This window comes from Alexandromys fortis, unplaced genomic scaffold (genome assembly GCF_014885135.2).
Source record: "Alexandromys fortis isolate MF-2015 unplaced genomic scaffold, M_Fortis_MF-2015_v1.1 scaffold_46, whole genome shotgun sequence".
NCBI lineage: Eukaryota > Metazoa > Chordata > Mammalia > Rodentia > Cricetidae > Alexandromys > Alexandromys fortis.
Window position 1 is genome coordinate 9068473 of NW_026067919.1, and position 25982 is coordinate 9094454.

At 40.9% G+C, this 25982-nt stretch overlaps 1 protein-coding gene across 5 annotated transcripts in view; it reads right to left on the bottom strand.

Annotated features, from left to right (window-relative positions):
* Grid1 (glutamate ionotropic receptor delta type subunit 1) overlaps window positions 1-25982 on the bottom strand; it is a 725743-nt gene that overhangs the window by 273743 nt on the left and 426018 nt on the right. For all 5 annotated transcript variants that reach the window (XM_050140755.1, XM_050140756.1, XM_050140754.1 and 2 more), the window contains one exon: window positions 22611-22664. In XM_050140755.1, coding sequence (XP_049996712.1) covers window positions 22611-22664 — 54 coding nt within the window. The remainder of the gene's footprint in view (window positions 1-22610; window positions 22665-25982) is intronic.

The window sequence follows — 25982 nt, forward strand, 5'->3', positions numbered from 1 at the left end:
ATATCCTAATTAAGGGAGCCATCTTAGGGTTGGCAAGAGACTTGACTCTAGAGGGGCTCGCAGGTATCCAGGGAGATGTCCCCAGATAGCACCTTGAGCAACTGAGGAGAGGGAACCTGAAATGACCCTATCCTATAGCCATACTGATGAATATCTTGCATATCACCATAGAACCTTCATCTGGTGATGGATCGAGATAGAGATAGAGACCCACATTGGAGCACTGGACTGAGCTCCCAAGGTCCAAATGAGGAGCAGAAGGAGGGAGAACATGAGCAAGGAGTGAGAACATGAGAACGACTGCGAGGGGTGCACCCACCTACTGTGACAGTGGGACTGATCTATTGGGAGCTCATCAAGGCCAGCTGGACTGGGACTGATCGAGCATGTGATAAAACCAGACTCTCTGAACGTGGTGGACAATGAGGGCTGATGAGAAGCCAAGGACAATGGCACTGGATTTTGATCCTACTGCATGAACTGGCTTTGTGGGAGCCTAGCCTGTTTGGATGCTCATCTTCCTGGAACTGGATGGAGGGGGGAGGATCTTGGACTTCCCACAGGGCAGGGAATTGGGACTGCTCTTCAGACTGGAGAGGGAGGGGGAATGGAATGGGTGGAGGGGGAGAAGAGTGGGAGGGGGGAGGGAAATGGGAGGCGGGAAGGAGGCAGAAATTTTTTCAATAAAAAAATAAAAAAAGACTACTGAGAGAGGGGAAAAAAAAGAGTTGACAGTACCTGTAAGCTTCCAAGAAGCTGGCTTTCTGATTGACACATACTGAAAAGTGGAAGGGCAAACAGACGTGTTTGGGAAAGGGGTAAAATGCAGGGGCGTTGTGTTACTAAGACCTGCTCTGTAGCAACTTGCCTGTTTCCAGGAGAGCTGGAAACCATTACTAGAACAAAGGGACTACTCCATTTCAACAAGCTAGTCACCTCCCTGGGCCCACGTCACACCACTGTCACATGGAGGACTGACTTTCTGTATGAATCCAGAGAAGGCAAATCAGATCCAAACCATAGCTCTGTGGTGTGAGCCTAGCGACACAAACCTCTAGGGATGGCAGAGTACGTCTTCCTGATGCAGGTATTTGGGGAAGACAAAATGGCATTTCGTGTGAAGCTGACCCACTTCGTTAAGCTGAGATTTCCGTTTGAGATACTTAGATTTCACAATAGGAAATCTCACAGACATACTTGACCCAGAAACCTCTTGTCCAAGTAAACTGACTGACAATCAATTTCTCTGTCTCCAAAAGTTCTCACCTGTCAGGAGAATATGGAAAATACCAAGAAGTCAAACTGTGGGAAATATTTTGTGACAGAAATCTCTTTAGCCAAAGAAGAACATGGAACATTTCTCTCCTGTAAGGGTGAAGAAGGAACCTGTTTTCCAGGGGGAGTCTTCTTCGGGGCCTTCGATCAGACCATTGAAGAGTCACACATAATGTAATAGAAGCTTAATAAGCAGGATCCTTAGGATTTAATCATAAAGCTTCTTTATTCATTGACCAATCAAAGCAACACATATGCAGAAAGGTCCTCACACCAGTCAGTAAAGAAGAGGGCTTTCAGACACAAGTGGATTTATACAATGCGCTCCTTAGCAATTCTTAACTGGGAAGAATGCTAGGCATAAAGGTAGTGATAGCTGGCTCCTTCGCAGCCAGAAAAGGAGCAGCCCCTCTGTGCAGCTGACAAGCTGTTTTCTGGGGCTACAGGAGAATGCATTTACTGTGACCACCTGACAATTGAAAAATTATCTCACTTCCCTTTCTCCCATCCATGTATTAACCAGGTCTGGCCCTAAGTAGCTTCTGAGGCCAACCATGTTCAGACTGATATGGCTGTGACGTCACTGCCCTTTCTAAGGCTATAGGGCATTCATTTGAAATTGTCTACCTAAGTTTAAGACAAGCTGTCCCAGTACATATTTCTTCTGGTTTGAAGTAGAAGAAAGGAGAACCAAAATTGAGGCCGCTGTCTCTGTATGCCCTCAAATATCATTCAAAATACTTTATGCTGATCAGTTCTAGCCGTTTGAACTGTCTCCCGATTCTGTTTTTGCTTGTGTTCCAGCTTTAAAAGGGCCTTCTATGGGCAGCTCCACCAGGGGCCTGTGCTCTCCACACTGCGTGTAAGGCAGCAGCCTCTTGTGTGTTTGTGTGTGTGCTCACGGGCGTGCTTGCTTCCCTTTCTCTGTGTGACGAATAATGATTATCAAGCATAACAAAGGAGGTGTAATAACAGGGTAGAAGCCACAGATAATAGGGCCTTTCTGGCACAAACAGCAAGTTCATCTGAATCTGCCAGCATCCGCCTGTGGGAAGAGCGATGGATAGGGATGCAGAAAGGTCGACGCTAACCCCGAGTTTGCAGATACATTCGCTGCACATGGAAATTCAAGCTATTTTTAAAGCTTCCTGAGTGTCAGCACTCCCTCTCCCAAGCATTCTTCTGCCAAAACTCTGGAAAACGGCAATGTGTTTGTTGGGAACCATTGACTCATGTCTAAAAACATGGAGTCTGATTCTACAGCAATGGTAGGTTGTCTATCTGAAGGAATTTCAGCTTGAGTAGCAGAAGATTTGGAAAGACCCCCACTGTAAGAGGAGGGCCGCTTGTTTGTCCCAGCCGCCCAGCCCCAAAATAATCACACAGGAACTTTATTAATTAAATCACTGCTTGGCCTGTTGCCTCTAACTTCTTATTGGCTAACTGTTACAACTTAATTTAACCCATATCTATTAATCTGTATCGTCACGTGGCTGTGGCTTACCAGGTAAAATTCTAACCGGTGGTGTCTGTCTCAGGCAGAGGATCCATGGCTTCTCCTCACTCTGCTTTCTTCCTCCCAGAATTCAGTTCTGTCTTCTCCACCTACCTAAGTTCTGGCCTATCAGGCCAAGGAAGTTTCTTTATTCATTAACCAATATAAGCAACACATAGAAAGAAGGACCAGCTACAGCATTCCACAGCTCATGCTCACTGGAGTTTAGTGATATATGGACATCTGCTTGCTCCCAGCTGTCTGAGGGTGAGGAAAACAGATTCATAGGAGCAGCCATGGGGTCCCCATGCAATTCAATACCTATGTGATGAACTGTGTCTTTTTGTCATGGGAGGGAGGCAGGATATGAAGAATAAGGACTGATAAAGAATCAGTTTGTGCCCTACAGGGTGTTGGAAAAGCCATGAATGACATCACAGTAAGTGAAGTTAGGGCAGCTATGGTAACTGAAGTTAAGTCTTAAAAGGTGTAAAGGAGTCTGAAAGGCATAGATGGAACTAGGGTTAGGAAGTCTAGGATACAGCCCATAATACTGCAGCTCAGATTCATCCAGGCAAGAATCAAGTCTCTGTCCCAGGTGCTCCTTAGAAAGAAATGTACACACTTAGAGTCAGGTCCTTACACTGGGTGTTTACTTTATTAAGAAATAAGTTTACTCTATTAAGTACATAGGCAAAATTACCTACAAGACAAGAGCCATCTTTTGAGAGTATCTGCTAACTGTTCAAGTCCATGCTCACTCAGCTCCTGTACATCAACTCAACCACCCAAGTCTAGCAGAAGGCAGTTATCAATCTTATGAACAGGGGAGGAAAGCAAGACCGTGGAAGGAAGGAAAACCGTCTGCCATGCCTAGGTCACAATAATGATGAATACTGGAGCCAAACTCATGTGCATGTTTCTGAAAACTGTGAGCTAGAACCTAATGGCACATTTGTCCTGATAACTAACCCCACTTCCTGTGTAGCCTGCGACACCCTCTTCAGGGCTCTGAGATTGCTAATGGTTCCTAGAGAATAACAATGTCCACATGTCTGTGGCCCTAAACGCTAAGTCCAGGGTTCTCTATCTTGCTTAAAACTCTTTCTTCAATTTCACTCCATGTAGATTAAAAGCTATATATAGTACAGACACCACACTGACTTACACAATCTGGCCTCCTCTCTGCTACTTCTTCATCCATCCAGCTAATGTAGCCCCCAGGAGGCTTCTAGAGCCTGGTGCCAGGTTCCTGCCCAGAAACTCCTGGCTGATAGTCTCTCCCAGGCCTCAGGTGCTAATCCTCTGCTCATATACACAATTTCCTCATCCTCTCTCTTCTTCTAGCTCTTGCTCAAATGTTCCTCATCCAAGAAGCTTTCTATCGACATCTAATACAAAATAAATTATATTTAGCTAGTATCCCATCATTTGTCTCATCTCATTCAAATATTTTCATGCAAGTGCAGAAGTGTGTACATGTACTTGTAACTAACTACATCAGAGAATGAAATAACAGGATTTCCTGAACCCAGAATGATGAGGACCACTTGGGCAATGTACTGAGATTCTGTGTCTTATAGAAAGGGATATGAATTAAATAAAATAGGAATGACTCCTAAATTCAACCGAGATAGAGAATAGAATTAGATTTATCGCTCTGCCCAATATAACCAACCAAACTCCACAAAATATTTGGTGTGGTACCATTTTTAAAATACTCAACAATAGGCAATAAGTCTAGGAGGGATTTTTCAAGATTAAAAAAAGAAAAGAAGCCATGAAAATACTGTCTAGAGGGAATTTTTTCACCACTGAAAAGCAAGGGAAAGGAAACAAACAAAACTAAGAGGCTGCATGCATTAAGTGTATGGATCAGAGAGAGAGAACAGCAGAGGAAGCTGGAATTCACAGGACTGAAGACTAGGGAGGAGACAGGTGGATGGAGAAAGAACATGGGCAGAGCCTAAGGGTCCCTGGAACACTCACCAGAGAACTGACCATATGCCTGTATGGAAGTCACTGAGTGAGGGGGAAACATCCAACCCACAGGATTATCAAGAAGAGTTTGGGGGTTTGCACAGGCCTGGCAAAAGGGCATCTTCTCAGTACCCAGACTGGAAAAGCACGTGCTTTGTGTGCATGAAGTGACCTACCCAGGGAGTTGAGCCTCACACGTGTGGAATAATTACCCCTAGATGAAAGCCAAGTTGGAAAATATCCAATAAAGTACAAGGTCCAGAGGACCAATGTCTTTCCTGAGAAAGACATCTTAGAAAAACAAATATAAGAACAGCCAGAAACTCTCAAGGTACAAGCCATAAGTTTGGTCTTCAAGAAAAGTTCATTAGTCATGTACAAAAGAAGCACTTAAGCAAAAGGAAGAAAAACACCGAATTAATAAACCCTGTCCTAGAACTGAAACTGAAAATAGTCTCGCAGATGTTGACCTGTAAGCGGCTCTTATAATTATAGTACACATGTTCAAAAATATGAGCAGGCAATATAGATTTTAAAAGTTGCTGCTCAGAGCTCTAGAGATTAAAAAAATACAGCTAAGAGAAGAATAAACATTAGGTGGCAATAATGGCAGATTAGATATGGAAGGAGAAAAGATAGGTAAAGCTGTATACATATGATAAAATTATGCAAAGAGAAACAGAGGGAAAACATGAATAAAATAAAATGTGAGACTGAGAAAATAAACCGGTAAGTAAATATTGCTGTGTAAGCGTGAGGACCTACGCTTAGACCTCCATACCCACATCCATCTAACACGGCAGTGCATGGCATTAATCCCAGTGCCAAAGGGTAAGATGGGAACCAGAGACAGGAGGACCTCTGGAAGCTCAGGAGCGAGCTAGCACGGTGCAAGCAGCACTGAAGAAGAAGAAACTGCCTCAAACAAGGCAAATGGCAAGGATCAACACCAGAGAGTGTACTCTGATTTCCACAGACACGTTGTGGTAAGCGTGCAACACACACACATAACAAAGATACAAACAAAAAGAACATCTTCGATGAGGAGGACAACTTCAAAGGGACTATTTTGTGTGTAACAGAAACCCTTAAGTAAGAGGGCAGGAATGCAGAAAAAGTAATTGAAGAAATAAATTATTTCATTTTTATGTTTTGAAGAAACAATTTATGAAAGTTTTGATGGAACTATATAACCACAAGTACAATAAGTGCAAAAATTACAAACAAAATTAAACAATAAAGGCTAAAAAGAAAAGAAAAATCCAAGGTACACATACACATAATAAAATTCAAATGGGAGAAAGGAAACCCTAAAATACCACAGGGATAAAAAAAAATAGTAAAACATAAACAAGGGTTGCCATGCTGGTTAGTTTACGATGCTGGTTAGTTATTTTTGTCAAGCAGACATAAGCTCAGGTCATTTGGGAAAAGAAATCTCAGTTGAGGAATTCCCTCGATCACACTGCCCTGTGGGCATGTCTCTGGGACATTTTTCTTGACTAATGGTCTATGTAGGAAGGAAGGTACAATCTATTGTAGGTGGCACCGCCCCTGTACAGATGATCCTATGTTGCATAAGAAAGCTAACTGAGCAAGCCATGAGGAGCATGTCAGTAAGCAGCATTCTGCTTCAGCTCCTGTCTCCTTATACTGTATGTGAGGTAGTATACCTTAAAAGTAGATCAAGAGGCATTAAAGATCTACTGTCTACCCCCCATACATTGGGGCTCCACATCACAGCATCAATTAACCACAAATAGAATGTCTCTGTTAAACACATTACTCTGCTGCTGAGATACAATTAATCCAGCAATTCTTGCATCTGCTTTGAAGATGGACAGATTCTTTCCCCAGTATTATCCCCTCGATAATGCGGTATATTCATACTGTGCCTCCTTATCATGCAGGCAGAGCTTGCTGTATTATACACTGGTTTATTGAGCTTCAAAGATCAGACAATACTTACGAATTGCAGGTTTAGGTAGAACAAACCATTGGGCACCATTTTCTTCCCAAGAATATGTGTTCCTTGCTTGTCTCTGTATATTTCAGTGACTGTCACATCTTAAGCTTTTCCTTATTATTATATTTGCTGCTTTAGTAGTCTTTGGCCCATGAGCTTCGATACCACTTATACTAAAACTTCAGTCACTTAAGATGTCAAACTTAATAAGTGACTGTTCTAACAACTGCCTGTGACCCTCTCCTTAGGTCACAACAGTATTGAAATCAGACCAGTTAACAGCAGTACAATGACTTTAGAGAATTTAAATAAAAGGAAGAATTACACATATCTCACTTGAAAGTTTGAAGTGATTGAAGTTAATGAGAATGGCATACGGAGAGCCAAGCGAAGCTGAAAACTAGGCCTCTTATACCAAGCAGCTAAGTTATAAATACAAAGGACAAATTCGTGAAATTAAAAAAGCCATTCAAACAATAACACTTCGTGAAGTGAAACAGATTTAGTGGCGATATGGAGAAAGTTCCATTGCTGAGGACTCAAGATCAAACCAACATCATCCTGAGACAAAGCCTCATGAGGCTCCGTTCTATGAAAAATCAGATGGAGAAGGAAGTTCCAGAACAAAGGCCAGAAGCAGAAACTGGCATATAAGGTTGAAGGAATAAGCCATCTCTGAAACATCCCCATGCAAGATGAGGGTGCAAGTATAACGTGAGAGAAGCTACAGCCAGTGAATTCCGAAATGCAGATAACTGATGAAGCTAGCTTCACTAGGCAACAGATTTTCAAGTTAGAAAATGCAACTTTGTACTGGACAAAGATGTCATCCAAGCATGATGGACAGCTCAAGAGATGGGTTGAAGTCTGGCTTCAAGGAATCACAGGACATGTTGCTTGCCTATTAGGGGCTGATGCCCTTGGTCACTTGAAGCTAAGTCCATCCTCATGTATCACTAAAAAAGTCCTAGTATCCATAAGAGTTATACTACACCTACTCTGTCCACACTCTGAAAACGAAACAACAAACCCTGAAAAATAGCACATCTGTTTGCAAAATGTTGCATCTACTGTGTTATAGCTCAATTGTAGTTTTCATTCAAATGTAATAATTTGTCAATTATGATTTGTAGACACATAGAATAGCATGCACACTCAATATTTCAATCTGCCTATCATTTCTTTCTGTTGCAAACTTTAAATGTCTCTCTTGGTACTTTATCATAAAACAACAACAGGTGATTATGAACATCCATCCCCTCAGCCTATAGAAGGGCAGAACTTCCTTCTGTTAAATGTTATTTTGGTATCAGTTGCCCAGTTTTCCTTTTCATCACATCTGAAATTCCCTGGCTTTAGTAACTGCCATTTTACTTCAGATAGATGTACCATTGTATGTCACTTGACCTATTGTCTCCCAAATATGTCCACTTATCTACAAATGAAATGAATTTAATTTTTTGAGTATTACCTGTTTTTATTTGTATGTGTGTTTGTGAAGGGGGCATGCACATGCTACGGCACACATGTGGTGGTCAAAGAAGAACTTGAAGTCAGTTCTTTCCATCTACCACGTGAATTCTGGAGATGAAGTCTGTTGAAATAGGAGCGGCGGGGCTGCGTCCCCAACACCCCGGCTGCTTGGCTAGCTCATGCCCGAAATAACAACACACAAACTATATTCATTTAAAGAACTGCTTGGCCCATGAACTCTAGCCCTTACAGGCCAATTCTCGCACCTGGACTAGCCCATTTCTTATGATGTGTGTAAGCACCCCAAGGTGCACTTACCGGGAAGATTCTAGCCTCCGTCCATCCTGGTGTCTCTGCTCCAGAGAGCAGAGCTGTCTGGTCCCTCTTGAAGCAGAGCAGAGTCTGACCTCACTTCCTCTTCCGCCCAGAATTCTATTCTGTTTACTCTTCCTATCTATGTTCTAAGCTACGAGGCCAACCAGTTGGTTTATTACTTAACCAATGAAATCAACAGATTGATATATGACACTCCCACATCAGAAGTCAAGTTGTCAGTCTCAGTGGCAGGTTTTTATGTTCCAAATCATCTCAGAGGCCCCAGAATTCCATATTTTCTTATGAGATAATAGTATTCAATCATATGTACCTAGGTTAATTTCATATCTTTGCCATTTTAAGTAGTGTGTCACAAAACATGAAGTTATGATATCTTTGGGGTATCCTGACTTCATTCATCTTAAATAAATATATATATATATGAATATACCATACAATTATATATATATACATATATATATGGGGGGTATGATAGTCTACTGATTTGTTTTACTGAGTATTTAGATAATCAAGAGCCACTTCAAGAGAAATAATTTCTTTCAAAATATCACTGTCATTGACAATGCTTCTGGTTACCCATGAGCCCTGCTGGAACTCATGATTAACACAGTGAGATTAACGCTGTTTCTATGCCATTTGGAAGGCTGTGGATCAAGGAGTACTTTCACGTTTTAAGTCTTATTGAATGGTTATGCTAACAACAGGCGAAGTATGAGTCAGAGGAGAGAAAATTACCCAGGATAAAGGAAGTCATTTAATAATGATTTAGTGTCAATTAATCAAGAAAATCTAAATGTGTATGCCTTAGTAAGATAGCTTCAAAATATATTATACAACAATGATAAAATAAAATAAAACACAATTATCACTTAATATTTTAATAAGTATCTCATGATTGTTAGGAGAGATATGCAAAGATATCATCAAAGACACGGAAAGCACAAACAAAACTATCAACCAAATTGGCTTGACTCACATTTATAAACTAGTCAGTGTAACAAAGGATTATATATTCTTTTCAAGCTTTCATTAACCATGAACAATACATACATACATACATACATGGATGATACACTGCACTGTAAATCAGTCTCACTAAAGTTAAAAGGATCCACATGCTAAAAACTATGTTCTCTTACCATGCCAGAATTATATTTGAAAAGGATCACTGAAAAGTTCCCAGATATTTCAAACAAAATAACACACTTCTAAATAATGCGGGCTCAAAGAAGAAACCAAAAAGTAACATGGAAGGTATTTTGAGCTGAATAATGAAATGATATATACATCAACGTGTATGTTGTGACACAAAGTCACTGACAGGGAAACATGACACCGGAGGAAGCCTCCATGACCTCAACTCCCGTGGAACTGGGAGAAAGAGTTAAAGTCAGCAAGAAAGGGAAACAATAAAGACAAAAGCAAAAGAAAGCAAGAGGGAGGGAAGGAAATAATAAATCCTTTATGAACACAGAGAAACGATGGAAGGAAACAGAAAAAACTACGGATACCATTTATGAAATTTAAAAAAAAATGTTGTTTGAAATCAACACCAATAAATAGATAAGGAAAAATGCAAAAGAGGCCCAAATTATGAATATGAAAAATAAAGGAGCTCTTATATCTACAGATTCAACCAATGTGAAAAAATAACCAGGAAACACTGTCAACTTTATAGTTCTCAGTTTGGTAACTCAGATGAAATTGGGGGAATCTCTTGACTAAGCCAAAATACCAAATTACCAAAACTAACTCAAGAAAAATAGTTCTAAGGCTTCACAAAAGGTTAATTTGTAGGTAAAACATTCCTACAAAGTAAATATGACCTAAGCCACATCCATAAGCAATCCTAGAAGTCACAGAAGAAAAAGTCTAGATAAAATTTTCTAGAATTCAATACTTCTCACCTCACATTCTGAAGTCATCATTATACCAATGCCAAAACTAAAAAAAATATATTTGAAGAAAGAATAAGAAACCAAAATCCCTTATGAACACTGGAGAAACTTTCTAATCAAAATTTTCCTAAATTAAATGTAAAATTTAATATAAAAGATAATTATTATAACTATTAAGTTTCATCTCAGGGATTACTTAAGTTAGAAAATCAATTCATGTATTTTAGTATATTAACAAAGTAAAAGAATAAAATCACATAATCATCGCCATACATTCAGAAGGAGCAGTATGTAAAATCTAAAATGAATACAAAACCTCTGCCAGCTAGGAAGGAGAAGGACCTCCTCGGTCTGATGAATGACATGTATCTCACACGACACTCAGTAGCAGTGCACTACATTTTCTTCTCAATGTCAAGACAGAGAAAAAAAACATCTAATTCCACCACCGTTTTAATCTTTGTACTAGAGACACAATCAGGAAAGACAAAGAAACACGTTCTCCAAACATAGAGAAAGGGTTAAAGCTGTTGCATTTCCAAAGGACATTGACACTCAATGCAGAAAACTGTAACAGTGTGTTTGTAAAGGAACTATAATTACTAAATGTATCAAAGGGTCCCAAGACACAAGATCAGTCCATTACAGTCAATAGTATTCCTACAAACTATCAATGAACAATTAGACACTGAAGTTTTCTAAAGAATAATTTACAATGGTGTTGATTAACAACATAAAATATTGCCATAAAAATCTGACAAAATATTAAAGGTCCAAACACTAAAATCAATAAACTATTGTTGAGAAAAATTTTTAAATCTTAAGAAAATGGAGAGAAATATATCATGCATAAGAATTATCTATGCTATTAATTATCTATGCTATTAATATGGCAGTTCTTTCCAAATTCTAGCATAGATTAAATGTAAACACAAATGAAACCGCAGGCATCGTTTCTGTATCGGTGACAAACTAAATCAGGAACAGGCCAATAACAAACTTTGTACAAAAAAATTCTAATGGCCTCATGTACCCAAAACAACTTCAAAAAAGAAGTTAGAAGTATTAAAATGTGATTTCAAATCTTACTATAAAGCAATTGCAAGACAAAGAATGTGCAATTGGCATAAAGTTAGAAAAAAAAACAGAACAAATGAACAGAATAGGATGCTAAGAAGTTTTTGAGTTAGTACATGAAAAGCACAATCCACAAAAGAATTAACTGACAAGTTGCACTTCACCAACATAAAAAGGTCTGCCATTCATGAAGACATTGTTACAGTGAAAAACAAACCAGAGACTGGCAGGAAGTCTTTGCAAAGTATTTATCCAGTAAAGAATTTGGCATTGAAAATATAAATATCTTTCAAAACTCACCAAAAAAAAGATATAAATCAATAAAACATGTAAAATATTTAAGCAATCTCAATACTAAACATTTATGCCCCAAATACAAGGGCACCCTCCTATGTAAAAAAGCAAAAAACAAAAGCATTACTAAAGCTTAAATCACACATTAAGCCCCACACACTGGTAGTGGGAGATGTCAACAACCCATTCTCACCACTGGACAGGTCTACCAGACAGAAACTTAACAGAGGAGTAAGGGAACTAACAGTTGTTATGACTCAATGGACTTACAGACAGCTATAGAATATCCCATCCAAACATAAAAGAATATACATACATTCTTTTCAGGACCTCATGGAACCTTCTCAAAAATTGAACACATGCTCAGTAACAAAGTAAACCTCAACAGAAACAAATAAACAAACGAAAAAGTGGAACAATCCCATGTATCTTATCGGATCATCATGGGTTAAAGTTAGAATTCAACAGCAATACTTATTCCAGAAAGCCCACAAACACATGGACATTGAATAATGCTCATATGTATCATCCCTGCATCAAGGAAGAAATGAGTAAAGACTTCCTAAAATTCAATAAAAATGACCACACAACATAGCCAAACTTATGGGGCAGAATGAAAGCTGAGTAAAGAGGAAAATTCCTATTACTAATTGCCTACATAAAGAAGCTGGAAAAATCCTACACTAGCGAATTAACAGAACACGTAAAAGCCCTAGAATAAAAAGAGGCAATCTTACCAAGGAGGACAAGACAACAGGAAATAAACAAATTAAAGGCTAGAATCAATAAAATAGGAACAAAGAAAACAATACAAAGAATCAATGAGAAAAAGAGTTGATTTTTAGAGGAAATCAACAAAATAGGCATACCTTTATCCAAACTAACCAAAAGGTAGAGAGAGAATATCCAAATTAGCAAAATCAGAAATGAAAAGGGGGACATAACAACAGATACAAAGGAAATCCTGAGAATCATCAGGTCACACTTCAAAAACCTGTATTCCACAAAATTAGAAAGCTTAAAAAATGGACAATTTTCTGGATAAATATCACTTACTAAAATTTAATCAAGATCAGATAAGCAAATTAAATAGATCTATAACCACTAAAGATATAGAAACAGCCATCAAAATTTCCCAACCAAAAAAAAAAGCCTAGGACCAGATGGTTTCAACACAGAATTCTACAAGATTTTCAAAGAACTAATACCAATACTCTTCAAATTGTTTCACACAATAGAAACAGAAGGAACATTGTCAAACTCTTTTTACAAGGCTACAGTTACTCTGATACACAAACCACACTAAGACACTACTAAGAAAGAGAATTACAGACCAATCTCACTCATGAATATTGATGTAAAAATACACAGTAAAATACTGCTAAACAGAATCCAAAAACACATCAGAAAGCATCCACTGTGACCAAGTAGGCTTCAACCCAGACATGCAGGGATGGTTCAACATACAAAAGTCTGTCAGTGTAATCCACCTTATAAAGAAGCTGAAAGAAAAAAAACACATGTTCACCTCATTGGATGCTGAAAAAGCCTTCAACAAATTTCAACAGCCCTTCAAGATAAAAGTCTTAAAGAGTTCAGGGATAAAAGAAATATATCTAAACATAATAAAGGCAATATTCAGCCAGCCAACAGCCACCATCAAACTAAATGAAAAGAAACTCAAAGGGATCCCACTGAAATCAGGGACAAGACAAGGTTATTCCAGTCTCTACATATCTATTCAGTATAGTACTTGAAGTTTTCGCTAGAAAAATAAGACAACAAAAGAGATCAAAGGGATACAAAATGTAAAAGAAGTCAAATTCTGATTATTTGCTGATGCGATATGATAGTATACATAAGTTGCCTTAAAAATTCTACCAGGGAACTCCTTCAATTCATAAAATCCTTTAGTAAGGTAGCAGGATACAAGATTAACTCAAAAAAAAATCAGTAGCCCTCCTTTATACAGAGGATAAATGGGCTAAGAAAGAAATGAGAGAAACATCACCCTTCATAATAGCCACAAACAACATAAAATATCTTGGAATAACTTTAACCAAAAAGATAAAAGATCTGTACGACAAGAAATTTAAATCTTTAAAGAAAGAAATTGAAAAAGACACCAGAAAATGGAAAGATCTCCCAAGCTCTTGGGTAGATAGAATTAACATAGTAAAAATGGCAATCTTATCAAAAGCAATCTACAGATTCAATGCAATCATAATCCCAGTAAAATTCTTCACCTCGAAAGAAAACCAAACTTTATGCGAAAAAACAAAAAACCCAGGATAGCCATAACAATCAGTACAATACAAGAACTTCTGGAGGCATCACAATACCTAACTTCAAACTCTACTATAGAGCCTGGTTTTGGCATAAAAACAGACAGGAGGACCAATGGAATCAAATCCAAGACCCAGATATCAATCCATACACCTACGAACATCTAATTTTTGATAATCAAGCAAAAAAATATAAAATGAAAAAAGCATATTTAACAAATAGTGCTGGTATAAATGGATATCAACATGTAGAAGAATGAAAATACATCCATATCTATTGCCATGCATAATACTCAACATAAAACCAACAACACTGAACCTCATAGAAGAGAAAGTAGGAAGTACAGTTGAACGAATTGGCATAGGGGACCACTTCCTAAATATAACTTCAGTAGCACAACTACTGAGAGAAACAATAAATGGGACCTCCAGATATTGAGAAACCTCTGTAAAGCAAAGGACACGGTCAACAAGACAAAACACAGCTTACAGAATGGGTAAAAATCTTCACCAACTCTATGTTGGACAAAGAACTTATCTCCAAAATATATTAAAAAAATTCAAGAAATATGACATCAAAAGAACAAATAATCCAATAAAAAATGGGATCCAGACCTAAATAGAGACCTCTCAACAGACAAATCTCAAATAAATAAGAGATATTTAAGGAAATGCTTAACATCCTTAGCCATCAGAGAAATGCAAATCAAAACAACTCTGAGATTCCATCTTACACCTATAAGAATGACCAAGATCAAAAACATTGACAGCAACTTATGCTGGAGAAGTTGTGGGATAAAGGGAACACTCCTGCATTGCTGGTGAGAGTGCAAACTGGTACAGCCCCTTTGGATGTCAGTGTGGTGATTTCTCAGAAAATTAGGAATCAATCTTCCTCAAGACCCAGTAATAACACTTTTGGATATTTACCCAAAGGATGCTCAATCACACCATAAGGACTTGGGCTCAACTATGTTCATAGCAGCATTGTTTGTCATAGCCAAAACCTGGAAACAACCTAGATGCACCTCAACCGAAGATAGATTTTAAAAAAAAATATGGTACATTTACATAATGGAGTACTACTCAGTGGTAAGAAAAAATGACATCTTGAACTTTTCAGGCAAATGGATAGATCTAGAAAATAAATATATTGAGTGTAGTAGACCAGACCCAGAAAGACAAATATAATATGTACTCACTCATAAGTGGCTTTTGGACATAAAAACAAAGAAAAACCAGCCTAGATATCACAACCCCAGAGAACCTAGACAACAAAGAGGACCCTAAGAGAGACACACATGGATCTAATCTACATGAGAAGTAGAATAAAACAAGATCTCCTGAGTAAACTGGGAGCATGGGGGTCATGGGGCAGGGAAGAGGGGAAGAGGAGTGAAAAGGGAGGGGAGGAGCAAAATGAATAGCTCAATAAAAACAATAAAAAATAAGAAAGAAGAGGGAAACATGCATGAAAAAATCAATATCACTCATGGCTCCGTGTAATTAACACACTAAAAATATTTAAGCAAACAATTTTCTGAGGCAGATAATTAGATGTGTGTATGGAGAGACAGCTCATCACCAGAATGCATGGCTAGCATGTGCCAAGTCCTGGGTTCCACCCTCACCAACTGAAGAAGAAGAGGAGGTAGAGAAACAAGAAGGAAGAAAGTGAGGGAAAGCAGACAGGATGGAGGGGCCAGAAAGATACTCAATATCATCCATCATCAGGGAAACACAAACTAAAATTACAATGTGAACTATGAAACATTATAATGACTAAAATTTAAGTCTATTTCTCCCTATAAAATCAAAGCACACATTCATGCAAAGTCCTTTCATGCATATCCCTGTGGTGGTCTGAAGAAGAATGGCCCCCATAGGCTCCCTATATTTGAATGCTTAGTCATCAGGGAATGGCACTATTTGAAAGAATTAGGAGGTGTGGCCTTGCTGGAGCAAGTGCATTTCAAAGCCGAAGCCAGGACTCTCATTTTCCACATGCTGATGAGGACATAACTCTTAGCTACTGCTCTAGTATCTGCCTGCATACCGTCATGCCTAATGGACTAAACCTCTGAAACTGCAAGTGATCCCCGAATTAAATGCTTTCTCTTATATTAGTTGCATTGATCATGTGTCTCTTCACAGCCACAGATCAGTGACTAAGACAACCACTAATAGCATTAGATGTACTGGCCAAAAATCGAGATGCAAAATGCCCATCTATGGATGTGATTTACTCATACGGTTGAATATTACTCATCAATAAAAGGGGGAAATTACTTCTATTTTTTAAATACCTACACGTGAAGAAAGCCATATCAAAAGAAAATAAAGAATATATACTGAAGTGTTCTATCCATGCAAATCTCTAGAAGTTAGATATCATCACCAGGGACTGCTATAGTTCCTGATCTGTTGCTGTGATAAGCACCAAGACCAAAGCAACTTGGAGAGAAAACAATTTATTTTATCTTATACTTCCAGGCCAGTTTATCACTGACAGAAGTCAGACAAGAACTCAAGGCAGAACCTAGAGGCAAAAGCATGGAGCACAACCTATAGAGGAATGCTGCTTAGTGACATATTTTCTGGCTTCCCTACTTCCTCATTGTCGGCTAGCTTTCTTAGACAACCAGGCCCAGCCAGCTTAGGAATGCCCTTGCCTACATGGGCTGGGTTCTCCAGCAATAATCATCAATGAAGACAATCTCTCTCACACAGGGCCAGAAGCCAATCTGATAGAGTTGACTTTTCAATTAAGGATCCCTCATTCCACATAACTCTAGATTGTGTCATTAGAAATACAACGTAACCAGCATGGTACCAAAAACCAATCAGTAGTTGCTAAGGAATTATAAAAGCTCAGAGAAAAGTAGGGTGGAATACGAAGACACACAAAGACACTTTGTGTGTTATGGGTATATGAACTGTCTTCACTAATTATGATTCATGAGTAAAGAAGAAATATATCAAACCTAATGTGTATACTAAAATATGTCCATTTGTTGTATATCAAACTTCACTAACACTAATGGAAAATAGTGCTGGGCCAGTGATATGGTTTAGTGAGTGAAGGCCATTGCCATCAACCCTGATGATTTAAGTTGGAAGAACTATGTGGGAAGAACTGAGTCCTACAAATTGTCCTCTGGCCTCTAAATGCATACCGTGGCACACACACACACATTCACATACAAAATAAATGTAATAAAAAAATCAAAACAGTTCTTGGTTGCAGCTCATGCCTGACAAGTGGCAACACCTATTCTTCACTCCAGGATTCTGAGCCGGGGCGAAAGAGAAAAGCAAGCTGTGGTCTATGTTCTCTAAGACTCCCCACTGGGGCTATGAAGGTAAACACGTACATAGATTACAACAAACAAATTGGCTTTGAGTGATGTTAAATTAAAATTAAAGATGGCAAACAGTATAGGGACTTAACGCTCAAACAGAATTAAAGTCTTCCAAATGAAAGGAATAAAAAAAAAAAATCACCCCCTCGTCTGAGCAATGCAGATAGACAAGGGGTTATAAACATCCCCAAATCTTAAAGCTAGGGGACCACTTTCACGTGTTCCTCTGTTGCTTACGTCAGTTAGTCTTGGCATCATTTCCCACACTAACAAAGCGTAATCTAAGCCCACAGGTATGTGTTTACCCTCCATACAGGTTCTGGGTAGGACAGTCATGGGAGTTTGGAGTGATGCCTTCTGGACTGTTGGTAGCATTTCCCCCATTGCTCCACAGATCCTTATGCTGATCAGCAGCCGGTGAAAGCAATTAAATGGGGTAGGGCCTGAGGGAAAGCATAAAGAATATCCTAGGGAAAGGGCACTGAGAAGGTCCACGTGCTGATGTGACACCTGCTGGAGCGTGGAGTCCTCTTAAGGGCGAGTTGGAGCAGCTCCACAGACAGGACTTCCTTTAAAGATTGTCTCTGCACCACCCGTCTATAACCTACTCCAGCGAAAGTGAGCACATGAGCTCAACAGCACGGAAGATGTGCGGTGAGATCAAGTGCGTAGGGGCAGCCAGTGTTCAGTGTATTGTACGTGGAAAGGTATGATGTGCACTTGCCCCAGCAAGCCTGGATGGGAGATACCTATTCTAACTATTTAACTCTCTGCTTGGCTGTCTGTCTATCTGTCTGTCTGTCTTGAGGCACGTTCTCACTGTGAAACCTTGGCTGGCCTGAAGCTTGCTATGTAGAGCAGGCTGGCCTCAAACTAATAGAGATACACTTGACTCTGCCTCCTGGGTGTCTGGCCACACTATTAAGATATAATGTGATCCACCCTTTGATCATAGAATCCATTCCCACAGAGTTCTCATGGATGAACAACGTATTTTCCCCAGCGTACAACTTGGAATTTCTGCAAGAAGTTCCACAAGTGCTTACCCCGACTACTCCACTGTCTGCCGGAGACTGGTCCAAGGCCAGGGAAGCTTTGGGGTCCTCTGGTGAAACACTGCTTCCCTTTGATCATAATACAGGCTCAGAAAAAAATGGGTGCAATGCAGCAAGAGGAGCTGGTAGCTGTCGCTCACGGAGACAATCACCATGGCTTCCTGAGGCCATGGAAGACTGAGCTTTTTAGCAATGCCTCTTCCTCCACATTTAGGCAATCAGACAAGAAGAGTCAAGGTGAGCAAGCAAGAGACAGATAGGAGGTTTAATCAGAAATGCTTCCTTTGGTGAGCCCTTTATGCTAGAATCCTTCAGAAAAGAATCAGGAATGAGATTCCGGCCCTCACTCACAGGCTCTTAGGGAGATGGGCATATGCGTCAGCTGCTAGCAAGGCAGAGCTCTGTAAGGGATTTAAGATGGCGTATGATTTGGGGAGGGCACAGCAGATGGAAAACTCCTGGGGAAATAAGAGAACTCACGGTTCCCCTGCAGGCAGGAGCCCTGACAAGGGGAGACTGATAAGAAGTAAGACACAGAAAGGTGAAGAGCCATCCTGCAGCAGGCTATGCAGGCAAAACCCTGCCTCCCAAAACTCAAAGTGGATGGGACCCAAGGAACAACACCTGAAATCAGCCTCTGACCTTCACATGAACATTTAAATATGTGCATGTGTACTTGAACATATATGGACCTATACACACATGAACACACACATACAGAGAGAGAGAGAGAGAGAGAGAGAGAGAGAGAGAGAGAGAAGCCAAATCCTAGAGTTGAGGTTGCAAAGTGAGTCTTCATCATATGCTTGTCCCCCTTGACTTTGTACTTTGTTTTCCTTATTTTATCACTTGTCACTACACACAATACAAGGACCAGCAACTGAACGCTATTTGTCTGTGGCTCTGTATTGGTTAGTTTAAATTTTGCAGTGCTTAAAATTCTACAACATGGCCAGCAGAAGAGTCAGGCTCGTGTTTTCTTTGGGACCATGCTTAAACAGTAAATAACATTCTCCGTGGGGCTGGCCCAGTGGATAAACTGACGTCATTTAGAGAGCATCTCTGTCATTAACCATATGCTACATCTGAACTTGGGGTCAAGACTTTAGCAGAGCTTCTACCTGTGGACTGAAGTCTTTAAGAATGTCCACGCGCTGGGGCCAAAGGTCAGCCAAAGAGTGTCCCCACTGTCATGAGTACCTGAGCCCTGTTGACTGGCTTTTCAGAAACAGACTGACCGCAAGTTCTGGTTCTTTGCCAAAGCCATTAGCACAATGGTGTCAGTTACACCATTTGGAGCTAGACAATCTTCATAAAGAACTCTACAGGCAGGAAGGTGGAGATGACCAGCGGTTAAAACATCTCTATGAAAGCATGAGTTTAGATTCTCAAATAAATAAATAAACAAACAAACAAACACATAAATTCTGGGTAGTCACGGCAGCCCACTTTGTAATTTCTGCTTAAGAAGGCCGAAAGAGTATTCCAAGAGCGAGGTGGCTAGACAGGCCATATCAGTGAGCTCTGCATTTGGCTGAGAGGTCCTTCCTCTGTAAATAAGGTGGAAGAGCAATTGCAGTTGGTGCCCAACAGCAACTTCAGGCTTCCACACGCTCACACACATGTGCACTCATCCACATGGCAAAAATGTGTATACACACAAAAACAGAGATAAACGAATCTCATGGGCAACACACAATCTGTGCCTGGCCTTGAAGAACTGATTCAACTCCAGCAACTTCTGTTTCCTTGCCTGTAAAGTAGGGGTGATGACAATTCCCTAGTGGGGTTATTGGGGAGCAGGTCCAGGGGTTAAAAGCTGAAAAGTGATTGACAAGGAACGCTCGCTGCTGTCCTGTGCCTCTCAAGGGAGAGAGAGCCTTCCTGGAGAAGGACGGAAGATTGAAGAGAGCAGTGGGTCCCCAAATCCCCTCACTTCTGAAGAAAGACGTGCCTAGTTTGGAACTCTCTGATCAGCCTACGCTTTGCAGCCAGCCCACGTGAGTTCTCTCTGTGGTGAAGTACAGACTTCCTCCTGTGGCTGCTCCTTGCTGGCTCTACAGGTGCCCCTTTCTATACCTGTCTCCTGGGAACTCTGAGATCTGGGTTCAAGCTACCTCCTACAAAATATCTGGGTTCCTGGGAGTAGGAGGCACCCCAAAGCATCTCATACTTGGTGTTCAGGCCTGGAGAGGGAGTCACACTGGAGAGTCAGGACCTGGGGATGGATGGGTGGGGATGCATAAAAGGTAAGAGAAAAATCTTTAAAATGTAAAATAGGTTTCTGAAGCCTGACCACAGAGAAACACTGGCTATTCACTGTGGAGGAGTCATCCAAAAAGAAAAACCAGCGGCAGACATTTGACTTCAGGGACACTTGCAGAACGTTTCCTTTCACTGGAACAAAGGCCACTGGGCTTTGAAGAGCCCTCAGAGAAGCAGCAAAGCTCTGAGAATCAAAACTTAGTGAGGATCAATGGAGCCTCAAGCAGGTTCTGAAGATCAGGGTGGGGCGGTCACATCCCCTCTCCTAATTTTACCAGCACAGTTTCAGAACCGCTCTAAGGGAAAGGGGTGGTACCTTGTGTTTCCAGCTGGCCCACGTAGGCAAGGAGCTCATAAGATGTGGACTCACAGAGGGAAACCATAGCAGTGGACCCGGCGAGCAGTTAGCGTGTGATGCTACCTGTGCCATTATTAACAGCAGCCACCCAAAATGGATCTCAGCCATATTAGCCCTGAGCTAATGAAGAAATACACATCATAAAAAGAAGAAATTACCCACATAATAAACCTTAGATCTCCCAGAATGAAGCCATTAGAAATTGATCCAGCTAATTGAGGAGCAGTTGAAGGCTGTGACCCCACTGAAAGCAAAACCAAGAAACATTTACAGATCTGCTCCCAATGAACAGCATGTGGAGGCCACACAGGTTGCCCTGACTCTGCTTCCCGAAAGAGTATGTGGGCAGAGGGGGTTCTTCAGAAAAGATGGGGCACATGTAATAGCTTCAACACAGGCCAGCAGGACACAATCTCTAAAGAGTGAACAGGGAAAATCTTTTTTGTAAATCTCCAAAATTATTTTATTTTGAGGTCCTTAATAATCATTATGGATGATGAATGTGATGATATAATAATAAATGCTCTTCTTAGGGAGAGCTAGCTTGTGTTTGCATTGTTGTAAGAACTCAGGGAGTTGGGTGGTGATGGCACACACCTTTTACCCCAACACTGATGCCTCGGGTTTTCATTTACCCCTGAGGCCAAACTAGTGGGGTGGCCAGACCTAAAGGCATACGTACACACCCATAGACATATATTCACATAGATTTACAACTCATATATGCACACACAGACACACAGTTGACACACATACATACTCAGACATACTCACAATGACAAACAACTCACACATACATCCTGATACAGTCACACATGCACATTCACATATCCACACATACAAACTCATGCATAACTCTCACAATACACACTTGCACATATAGATGTTTGCACATACACAGTCACATGAATATACACACACAGTAACACTCATATGTACACAATTCATACACATACTCTTATACCATACCACATTCTCAAACACATAGCACTCCTCACACATGTGTACACACATATATGTGTAAACCATTACATTTTCACACATGTACACACGTAGAAACTCCTACTTACACCCGGACACATAACGCTCTCACACGCTTGTAATTTTCCGCATGAGATAGGGACTCTACCCTTCCTTATCCCTAGTCCTGCTGTCGTCTGTATTTATTTTATAACCTGGCCTAAGCTCCCAGGCCCTAGCTCCTAACTGACTAGCAGCCTCACCTCACTGCCCTTTACCTAATTCTGAAACCACTTCTCTGACATTTGCTGGTCTCATGGACTGGATTGAATCCCATGAGCTTCAGGTAAGCATCTTGGCAGGCCAAGGCCAGCTCTCTGCCCTCCTGCCTTGGCAAAATGGAACTCCAGGATCCATTCCAGGCCCCAAGCCAGGATTAGATTTGGAAAGATTGTTCTGAGTCTTCCCATGGGGCAGTGGGAAAACTGGACAGCAGGCAGCCCACACCCATCACCATTCTGGGGCTCTTACCTCATTCACAAAGACCCAGTGGCTGTCCTTGGAAGCCAGGTTGGTCTCCACAGCCTGCAGAGAGAACAAGAACGTACATGAACAGAAGCAAGGCAGAAGCTGGCAGACACACAAGATGATAGCTGGGATGATATTTTATAAACATTGTTTCTGCAGAATTTTTTCCTCACAAAACAATTCCATTCCCCTGAGGCCCACGTTGGCTGCCTTGGCCACAAGAGAAACACATCTGAACATAGATATCTGATTTCCTCTGTCCTTCCATGCTCTCCTGCAATGGCCAAGAGCAAGGTTAGAGGCCCTAGACAGTCCTACAGACACCACAGATCACAGGTACAGTCAAAGTCTTCCTTCCCCAAGAATGCATGCAAATTCCTTTCCGAGGGGGCACTTAAGGATAGCATCATCATTACACAAAACTACAGAACTGGAAAACTGATATTTTAGATTTATGGCAGCTCGTCCTAAACTGCAAAGCTCCTTTGCATTCTCTTTAGGATCCACAGAGCTGGGTTCTTTCCAGTTACTGAGGACGAGGTCTAACCCCGCCACTCTCTCTGCTCTGTTTTGCTACAGCACTTGCCATTGTTGTGTGTGAAAGGTTACAACTGTATTGTTTGTTTCTATTATCTATTTTCTCTGTCAAGTTGGGACAAGGTGGGGACAAGACTAAAGTCTCACAGGCCACAGTTGTGTCCCAAAACTTTGTTCTGACACCCACATATAGTAGGCGTTCAATCAGCATAGCCTGACATATGAACAAGTGAGAGACAGCAGCAGGCAAAATCCAGTCCCTTGTTTTGTTTGCATGCTTTGAGCTTGTTTGTCCATGTGCTTGTTTGGTTTTGCTTTAATTTAAGAAAGGGTATTATACAGCAAAGACAAGTTTAAAACCCACTGTGTACCCAAGATAGCCATGAATTCCTGATCCTCCACCTCCAAAGGCCTAGGATTATAGGCATGCACCACCGTGCCTGGCTCTCTCGCATGTGTTTATGGGAGCTTTCTCTCTCCTTGAGTTAGAAAGCCAACAGACGGAAAGAGCTGGAAGGGACTGATGATTTGCAAGCATGTCCTGCAAGAACGTTCACGGTGAGCATGTGCCAAGAGCTTGCTGAGCACCGGGCACAGCGCCAAGCCAACTATGAACCTGGGAAAGCACTTTCAGATTTACTTCTTTTCTTTTTACATTTTTTTAACATTTTGGTAATGTAAATTTTTATTACTCTTGATTTTTAAAATATAGACAAATTAAGATGCTTAATTAAACTCACCCCATAATACTTTCTCATTTTAAAAAAATGTGCTAATGTCGTAAAAGCTCCCCATTTGTTCCTCCAGAATCATCCACTGGAAGCTGTCTGAAGTGACCCCTTCCAGAAGCTTCTACAGCCGTATCATACAAATACATATCTCCACATGCCTATCAGCCAGATGCTTTAAGTTAAAATCACTTTAAGAAATGCATATCAGGCAAAAATCTTATTGCTAACTTATCAATATATCAAATTTACATTTTCTTATCAGTATGTACAGAGGTGCCTGTTCTTAAGAAAGTAGGTGTAGTGGTGTCAGAGCCTACACCTGTAACTACAACCTGTGTGCGGCTAGCAAAGGTCTCAAGCATGCGTGGTGCTAAGGCACCTACACTATCAGAGTACAGAGCTCCGTGAGGGCCTTGCTCCATGGGAACAGATAAGTATGCTTGGGGAACACAATAGATCATGAAGATAAACATCATAGGGAGCCCAGGAGAATTTGAGCCCATCAGTCCTCAACAGAGACCCTCACAGGACACCAATTACAGTCAAAAAGCTTTTCCTGGACCACTCAGGGCTGAAGAACAGGGATTGACCTCTCTATAGCCTATGAGTGAGAGGGTACCAGGCTGTGAACCCCAGGCAAGAGTCTGAAATCGAAGGAAATAACCCTATCCATTATCATTTGTCTAGTGAAGTCATGCATAAAATACAGATAACACTTGCCCGTCTCCTGTCTGCAAAATTATGTAACCCTTGAGGCCAGAAAGAGGGAAATTCAGAGAACGAGGTTCATAAACGTACCAAGAATCTCACAGGAAGCAGAGATAAGAGGATTGTCTCTCCAGAGGTTCACCCTCGTTCTTCCATGTGCTTACATCTATCCTGTATCCTTTGGTCCCAGAAGCCTTACTCAATTAACATTGTATTCTCTTGGAAAACAGACCCCCGCCCAACCTCAGGAAGGAGGATCTTGGTACTGGCTTATGCCCTTGGAAGGAAGTGAGCCTCAAAGAGGCCAGAGGCATCTGAGTAACAAAGTGCTTGACCCTGAGATATTTCTCATCCCATACTGCAAGCCTGGAGAGAGAGGCTGTCTCAAGAGACACTGATAAGACCCAAGAGTCAATGTCTCTTGAGGACCCTGAAGTATGAGTGGTGAGAGGAGAGCACCTCAGGGTGGAGTCTTGGCCACCCAGCCTAGAGTCCTTCTCTTCTCTACACATAGACGGCCATAGATGTCTTTAGATATCTAAGACCATGGTGATAAGAAAAAAAACATACTGGACTGTGATCTAAATACTCTGAACACATTGCTGGGCCCTTGCTGAATTCAACCCCTAACCTTCCAGCATTTCCTTAATGCTCATTTTTCCATCAGCAACTTGCATATCAAATTAGCATATAACACAGAACTTGGAGGATTTCATAAGGTCCCAAAGGCTAGAATGCTAAACTGAATCTCAACAGGGTGAGGTCAATGAGGCTGAACCCAAAACAGAAAATAGCAAATGCTGAGATAAAATTGGAATGCATTAGAGACTAAAGACTGATGGAAAGGCTGAGAGTAGAGGTGCTGGTTCCACCCTTGGTGTTGATCTGAGTGAGCCACCCCAGCGATGGGAGAAACCTCACCCTAGATCCCAGGAATGAAGTGAGACAGTTTAAGGCAACAGCCACATGAGTGTCAAGGAACTCTTACTGAGCAGGACGGTAGAGGTGTCTAATCAAATGAAGAACTGTCTTGGGGAAGAGTTCAAGTTGCTCTTTGAAGTGGATTTACTAGTAATCAGAGAAGAAAAAACACAGCAGAAAAAAGTTTTCTACCCTTACAGGTAAGGCAAACAGGCTGCCTCAGTGTAACGAGGCCCATCAGAAGTCCCCCAGGGTTGGCAATGTCAATAGTGGCTGGGAAAGTCAGGAATGACTTGGAGGGTGACCGTGGGCGGGAGGCATAACCCCATGCTGAACTGACATCCACTGCAATGAGTTCCAGGCCAGACTACAGTAAGGAGTCCCCAGAGAGTGTTTTAAATCAGTCTAACTGGCTGAAAGCGGACACCTGCATAACACCCTCATGGTTTCCCAGCTCCGACCTGCACCTTCACACGCT